We start from the raw sequence: 8,171 nt of genomic DNA, 5'->3' as shown, positions 1-8,171 counted from the left end.
ATAAATAAATAAGCCCCAAACAGTTTACTTTCCCTAAATGTGGAATTTCTCTTACTCATTGGGCCAGTGAAGTTTTGTAACTTTCAATCCTGGACCAATGAAAAGCCGAAGGTCTGTTTCTTACAACCCCTCACAGCTAGAAATGGGATCTGTTTACCATTGGAAACATTCTTTCGCAAATGCTTGTTCTAAGTGTCAGGGATAAAGCAATGAAATGGTTTTGGCTCCATGAGTGGATACATGTAATTCGTAAAGTTGTTTGCGTGTTGTACTATATCAAAGGATTTGTATCTGTGAGGTCAATTGTGTTGTATGGATGTCTGTTAGAAGTATATTAAAACATTTTTCCTTGTGAAACAAATGTTTTTATATTCTGTACTAAAATTGGTGAACTATGCATATCCTTTTTTTATACCATTGTGTAAAATGACTTAGGTGTCCTAACAATATTACATTTCTATGGTACTCATCACTATATCATCTGAGTACATCACACTATTGATACATAAAATTACAGCTAGGAAGGTAGAACTCACCTTACTTATTGAATTAAGCCAGTTTCCTAGTAACAAGGGCTGGTGTTTGCTTCTGCACTGAGTTGTGACATGATGGTTTGGGGAAATGCTTATTTAAATGAACCATGCAGCACGTTTTTAAGATAGACTTTCATAAGAGATCAAGCTCAGAATTAATTTTTCTGATACATGATTGCAGTCTATTATTGTGAAATTGTGACACTGACTGCCGAGAGCCCAAGACAAGCAATAGTAAACTAGTTTCCAACCTGTCTTAACTTCAGTTCAATGGCCTGAGGAAAGAAGTGAATATTTTTAAACATTGTATATGTATATATTGGAAACAGGTTTACATTTTTGGCTCTGTAATTTTGGTAGTGTCCAAGGTGACAGTTTCTATAGCAAGATACCAGTTTCCAGCACTAGGCTCAGAAATAGTAATTGTAATTAAAACTTTTTTATGTGGGGTGAGAAATGCTTCTTAGCCTGTGAACTTTCATACTGCCAGGCTGAATAAACTGGATGCAGTTTTCCTTTAAGTAATGGATTATTTTAACAAAGGGGAGAGATCTCTCTCCTCCACAGCAACTGTAAAATAACCATAGATCTGCAGTGCAAAAGTGTAATAAAAAGGGAAGATGCACTAGTTTAAGTGGTAGGAACCCACAGTCACCCCCAGTGGTATAATCACACTAATTAATAATGATGACCTAATATCTACTCTAGCGTTTATAATCTAATTTTGCTATTTTGTTTGCACTGGGGATGGAGTCCAACTCAAAGAAACATGAACTTCTTGGAGGGTGTAGAAAGGGAATAAACATGCTAAATGCCATTGTCACTTTTTAGCATAGTACTTGGTAGGAAGTTTAAAGACATTTTTAATTAATTTGTTCTTCCTGTGCCTTCATTTTCTAGGTAGACTATGATAATCATGCACTTTATAAACATGGAAAGACAGGCCGTAAACAGTCTCCTGTTCGTATTTTCACCAACATTTCCCCAAGTATGATCGTACTTCCTGTGGAAGAGGGTTACAGGTAAGGTATAAAAGGATATGCTTACAGTACACGCTCAAGTGACTCCAGCCAATATTAAAAAAAAAAAAAAAAAAAATTGATTATTCCATAGCTTGATAGTGAGATTTTAGATTTACCAAACTAAATTTGCATTCCTCATGCAACTTTTTGTTGAATTGATCCATTGATAAAGTCTTTGAGCAAACAGCAGACCAATGCTTTTGTAACTGCTTCTTTCAGGTTTTGCTCTGTGTGTCAGCGATATGTTAGTTCAGGGAACCAGCACTGTGAGATCTGCAATTCATGTACATCAAAAGTAAGTCCCTCTTTCTGGAAAGGAATTTTAGCAATTGTAAAGTGATGTATTTTCATACTTTTGTCTTGTTATAAACCTGTTCTTATATTGACAGTATATCTTTCGTGGCAGGGAGCTCAGTATGGGAGGCTTTCTATTGATTTGGGCTATGGATCAGATCCTGTGGGATTTTCTGTCTCCATTTCCTGATTGATTTGGGTTGGAAGGAGGACACCAGAAGTTTACACATTTGCCCTTCACCCTCATGACCCCATCCATTAAAAAAATTGCTGCCATGTACCATTTTTCCTATGTTTGGAAAGGTGGAACAATATGCTGCCCTTTAAGGCATATCAGTACTGCTAACAGTTGCCAAAGGATGCTCAGGATCTGTGTTTTCAGGGTATCTGTGTATGCCACCTATGTACACGCATATGCCATATTTTTGAAATATTTCAGTGATGTATGCCAGGAAGACTGGGAGTATAGTACAGTTTAAAATTATAGTACATATTTCATTAGTAACGTTTGAAAATGTTTTTGTTTAAAATTAACAAATTACTTACAAAATCTTTTTTGTAGGATGGAAGGCGATGGAATCATTGCTTTCTTTGCAAAAAATGTGTAAAGCCCTGTAAGTACAGAAAATATTTTTCTAAGTAATACAAGCACACTTATTATATAAGTTATAGTCCAAAGAAGTCAAAACAAAAACTAGAAATGAAAATAGTAGACTATAAAAGACCTAATGATTCAGTGCAAAAATACAAAAAAAACCAACTTCCATAGACAGCCCCCAAAATTCAGCTTGTCAGGGTGGATTTCAGCTGTGCAAAAACATATCTTTTTGTTGTTGAATCAAGGCACAGTAAATTCCTTCTGTATTAGTTATAGAAGAATTTAAATAGTCTGATTCCTGTTTATTGTAGAATCATGAAGAAATTCTTATATAGCTTTGTCAGCTGAATTCTATAAACATATATAGATGGTTCTTAAAACACCTGGCAGGGAGTGGGGACTAAGTTATCATTTCAGATAGATGAAAGCAACTCTCATTTGGGGCTCTCTGTGCATACATAGGAATAGTTTATCAATTTAGAGCCAAAGCTTCTTGGTTACTTTAACTACTATTTCATATTTCCAAGATTAAGACCGTCATCCCTGTGATGAGCTTAGTAGTACAATATAGTACTACTACATCAGAACAGTTTTATCAATTTATTGTATTTACTAAAAGAAAAGCAATGAATTTATGGGGAAGTCCCGGGTTCCTTTTTTCTTTTCTCCCAGCACATTTAGTGAAAACAAAAAAATGGCTGGTGAAATAGAAACTAAATGTAAACCTTAAAATACCTTTTTTTAATTACAAGCAATTAACTTCTTGATGATGTTAGAATCATATTTCAGTTTTAATATATATGTTTGTGAGTTTTGTAATATATAAGTTTGTAACTTTTCAAAATCATAAATCCCTGTTTACTTATTTTTCAGCTTGGATTCACTGCAACACTTGCAATCGCTGTGCTCTTCGAGGTCACACTTGTGAGAGTGCTAAAGCTGGCTGCTTTATTTGTGGTGGAGCAGGTCACAAACGCAGCACCTGTCCTAATCTTCCTATGACTGAAAGAGCTGGCAAGTAGGTTTGACACTGCACCTCTCAATTGTGGGACATTATTATTTCATGAAAATGATTTGATAGAAGTAGGGAACAGTTGCTCAGTAACCTCAAATTGCCTGTGATAGTGAATAAATTGAGGAAGTTTTGAGGGTTTTTTCATTTCACATGATGTTTGCTGCTTGCATCCTTTGTGACTTTGGCCAAGTCATTTAATCTCTGTCTCAGCCTTGTCTATAAAAAGGAGATACTACTACTTCAAGTGTTTGTCCAAATGGATTGCCTCATGGACGTGGGGTCATATTTTGGCCAACAGTGTCCATTGGGACTGCACGTGTGCCCTGTTGAGCCCCTCACTTAATTTATTTGACTATCTGACCTTTTGAGACATAGACTCTGCCTATTTTGATCACGTGCTGGGTCTTAAAGAAGCTTAGGAGACCCATGACTGTGGCATAATGTCTGGGGTACCAGACCACTGGCTGAGTCAGACTTAGCTATCTACACTTTGAGCTGAGGGTATAATTCCCAGCTCAAGGAGACATACTTGCACTAACACTGATTGAGCTAGTGCACCATTGGAGATGCTAGGCAAGTACTTGGCACAGCTAGCTGCTCACAATGCCACAGCTTCATTTTATTTTTAGTGTGCTAGCGTGATCAGAGTTAGCATATGTCTCCTCAAGCTGGGACTCGCACCCCCAGCTAAAGTGTAGATGTGACCTTTGAAGAGACAGGAGCTTCTTTCTAGAGAGTTTCAGAGTCTCTCACATGGAGCACTCTAACAAAAACAATTTAAAATAGATGTGTCTGGCCTTTTGTGGGTGTGTTTTTAAAAAAGATCTGCATATTGAGCATATTCCAGGCACATACCCCTCTCTAAGGTAATAAAGGCACTTTAATATGGCCATCATTGAAGGGCCTCACAGACCAGAAAAGTTTCTAAGTCTGGAAACTTAGACTCAATCATAGTCACTGCTGTAGCACCAAGGTAACTACTAAAAAAGTGAGGAAAGATTTTAATTTGCCAACAAGCTTAACTAGCTACTAAATAACATAACACTAAGTAGAGCTAACGCTAAACAATAAGAGAAGATACAGCAGTAGTTCTCAAACTTTTGTACTGGTGACCCCTTTCACATAGCAAGCCTCTGAATATGACCTCCTCCCCCCTTTATAAATTAAAAAACACTGTTTTGTATATTTAACACCATTATAAATGCTGGAGGCAAAGCGGGTTTGGGGTGGAGGCTGACACCTTGCGACCCCCCCCATGTAATAACCTCACAACCCCCTGAGGGGTCCCGACCCCCAGTTTGAGAACCCCTGAGATACAGCTACAAGGATACTTGTGTTCCATCTTACTGTCATGGGTGGTAAGAAGGAACTGAGTAGCAGTTGGGACTGTGCTGCTTTTATGTACTTAGGTGAGGGACTCTAACTGGATGGCTCCATGGTCACCAGTTGGCCAAAAGAATATGATTTTGTGTACATGGGGTTCATATTCACCTAGAGATGGTTTGGCCACATGGATCCTGCTCTCAGAACCACAATTACTGTAAGGTTTTAGTTTTTTGAGGTTAAATCCATTATTTTTTGTCCTAAGCAGAAGAACCCAGATGACCATAATAAGATCATGCAGTTACTCAAGTTCAGTAAGGCATGTGCACATATTAGGGGGTGATGTAGTGTTTTAACCTTTCCTTTTTATAGGTGAGATGGCAGAAATTGTGGTTCTACGAGTAGAAGCCTCTGTATATACAACCCAAAAACTATATTAGCATTTTGTGTCCATACCACATCAGCTCAGGTGTAATTTGCTGTCTATTATCAATGCAAGGCTTAGCCCAGCATTTCTGTTTTCCAATAATTCTAATTATGGAATAATGTATAGCCAAAATGTAAGGAAATCCTCATTCATAATTTTTTCCTAAAATATTTTTTCTCAAAGAAGTAAAATCTACATGAAAATAAGTCTGACCTTGCTTTTCCATGAAACTTTGCATGCCTGCAGGTTTTGGTGAGACCAAAGACATATATCTTACTGGAATACTGTAGTTCTTACAGACCATTGGTTTTTATTATTCTCCACATATTTCTAGTGCATTGAATTGTTGGATTAACATGGGCTTCCTTTGCTAGTTAATGTAAACACCTGCAAATGTATGTAATTGTTAGTACAAAGATTGTGTAGTTTTTAGTTGATAGCATGTTGCGTGCCCATGACCGATGGAAAAGAATCCACTTGTTAATTATTTAGGTTTTAATTCCTGTATTCTATACAGATTCTTATGTTTGTTAAACTTTGTGCAATTTCTTCAATAGTAAAGTGAGCAGAGCAGTTCAGTATTGAACATGCAATGTCAACAATTACCATGTTTTATATTTGATCTGTGATCATATATATACTTTTAAAAGTTTATAAGCATTTGGGTCTAAAATGACAATACTGAGTAAAGATATCTATCTGTATAAAATAAACTTATCACTGGGGAGGTGAATTAGAATCTCACAAATCCAATTTCAAAGAAAATTTTCCTTTAATAGCTGTTTTTGAGATCATACTTCTGAGTTTTTGCTCATGAACAGTCTAGAACTTTTATTTATGTATTTGTTTACTACAATGTACAATTCACTGTACTTTGATAGCATGTAGTAATGGGTTTGTCTGCCTCTTTGTTTTCCAGAGCTGACAGAAATCAGAAGCTAAAGAAGAACAAGAAGATAAAAATGGATACAGTTAAAAGGCCATATGTGAAGCATGCTACATTCTCAAGGAAAAAAATCAAGAACAAGAAAAAGAAAAACACTCTTGCCTGTTAATCTTCATTTACCTAAAACTGTGAATGATTTTACAGCCAACTTTTGCTTTTCTGTACATGTTTGTTAATATGAACTTTCAGATAAAATCTGGTTGAATTAAAAATTACTACTTGTAATTAGCAGTAGGACAAAACTGCTATACAAGCTGCTGTTTCAATTTGTGAACGTTTTCAAATGGGAAATAGAAATCAGTGTATATACACTAAAACATGTCTGTGCTAAAATAAAAAGTGGAATAATATTATACAGGACTATTAAGTTAAAGGGACAGGAATTTTAATAGCTTTCAGTTAACTTGGTATTGACCTTATAAAACAAAACATAATTTTTTGTCCTTTTTTCAAACATTTCCACCCAACTCTTATACTCTCTCAGCACCATGCACCGGGGCCATCTGTCTAACAGCCTTTTGTTATTTATCTAGTGGTATGTTGATTGTATCACTGCAGTAATGGAGACCAATGCTTTATAATTTCTAGATAAGTAGACATATGTAATTTTTAAATTTTAGCCACAATGGGGACATTGTAGACAACAAAAATACAGAGGCTGTTCCTCTCCAGCTGTTACAATATTTTTAGTAGGATTTTAGTGATAAACTTAACAATAGATTTATAGATTCTAAGGTCAGGGACCATTGTGATCTTCTAGCCTGACCTCTATAGCACAGGCTATAGAACTTCCCCAAAATAATTCCTAGACAAGTGCCCCTTGTTATAATATTTTTAAATAAGGGATTTTTTAAATAAATAAACTTAAATTTGTAACCTCATTTACTAGCGGTGATGAGTCTCAAGTTCAAGGAAACTCATACAAATTATTCTTGATACTGTGCTAGACATGAATATAACAAATTCAGAGGAAAATGAAATGAGCAATGCAATGGAAAATAAACTTTATAACTGTACTTCTTTGATTCAAGTAATTGATTTTCTATTTAGTATTAAATATCAAAGACATCATTGACAATTTTTTCACTGTCTTCTCCCATCTGCCAATACACAATTTCATTGTGCTACGGTGTGCAAAACAAAATCTTCCACAGGGATAATTTGTCAGGTATATGAAATCTTGCAACAGAAGTTTCTCTGCTAATTTCAGACCCTGGTCGTCTTGCTCTGTTTCTTGGACACAATGATTGAAACAGATGTAAGAGGGATTTAGAAAACAGTCATAATTAGTGTGACTTTTTAAGGCTCACTAAATTTCATATTATATATGCTCAATTTATAGTTTTAAAAGATTGTGTTCTCTAATTGCTATTACTGCAAACTCCATTAGGAATCTGAAAGTTAAGCTCTGTGTTTTTTCTCTCATCTGCACATCATAACCAGTATTAAAGGTCTGCAATTATAATACATCTATTGATGTGCAAACAAGAAGAAAAATGAATTTTACTTGCCCAGAGCTGTGCTCGTTCTGCAAGACTAAAAAGTACTAAATCATTATGGGGTTCAGAGTTGTCTGCTCTGTTTCTGTGCTTCCAAATAACATTATTTATTCAAACATTTTCTAATGTAGAAAATGATTGGGAGTAGAAGGAAAGGTGGTTGTTTTTTCAAGTTGATCTGTAACGCTTATAGTACTGTAGAATTGTTGGACTGGAAGGGATCTCTAAGTCCAGTCCCCTGCATTCATGGCAGGACTAAGTATTATCTAGACCAGTGTTTCTCAAACTTTTGTATTGGTGACCCCTTTCACACTGCAAGCCTCTGAGTGGGACCCTCCTTATAAATTAAAAACACTTTTACAAATGTTATTATAAATGCTGGAGGCAAAGCAGGGTTTGGGGAGGAGGCTGACAGCTTGTGACCTCACCCCCCCCCCATGTAATAACCTCACGACCCCCAATTTGAGAACCACTGATCTAGACTATCCCTGATAGGTGTTTATCTAACCTGCTC

The 8,171-nt window shown here is 36.0% G+C and overlaps 1 protein-coding gene across 1 annotated transcript in view; it reads left to right on the top strand.

The window, feature by feature from the left end:
* ZCCHC4 (zinc finger CCHC-type containing 4) overlaps window positions 1-6,948 on the top strand; it is a 14,756-nt gene extending 7,808 nt beyond the window's left edge. Inside the window, exons 9-13 of the mRNA XM_024213681.2 lie at window positions 1,434-1,555; window positions 1,775-1,850; window positions 2,412-2,463; window positions 3,321-3,465; window positions 6,132-6,948. Coding sequence (XP_024069449.2) covers window positions 1,434-1,555; window positions 1,775-1,850; window positions 2,412-2,463; window positions 3,321-3,465; window positions 6,132-6,267 — 531 coding nt within the window. The 3' untranslated portion in view covers window positions 6,268-6,948. The remainder of the gene's footprint in view (window positions 1-1,433; window positions 1,556-1,774; window positions 1,851-2,411; window positions 2,464-3,320; window positions 3,466-6,131) is intronic.
* Window positions 6,949-8,171: the final 1,223 nt, after the last annotated feature.

The sequence above is a fragment of the Terrapene carolina genome, unplaced genomic scaffold (genome assembly GCF_002925995.2).
Source record: "Terrapene carolina triunguis isolate 2854851 unplaced genomic scaffold, T_m_triunguis-2.0 Scaffold66, whole genome shotgun sequence".
NCBI classification, from domain to species: Eukaryota; Metazoa; Chordata; order Testudines; family Emydidae; genus Terrapene; species Terrapene triunguis.
Note: the sequence above shows the minus strand (reverse complement) of the source record. Positions and strands in the feature narration are given on the sequence as shown.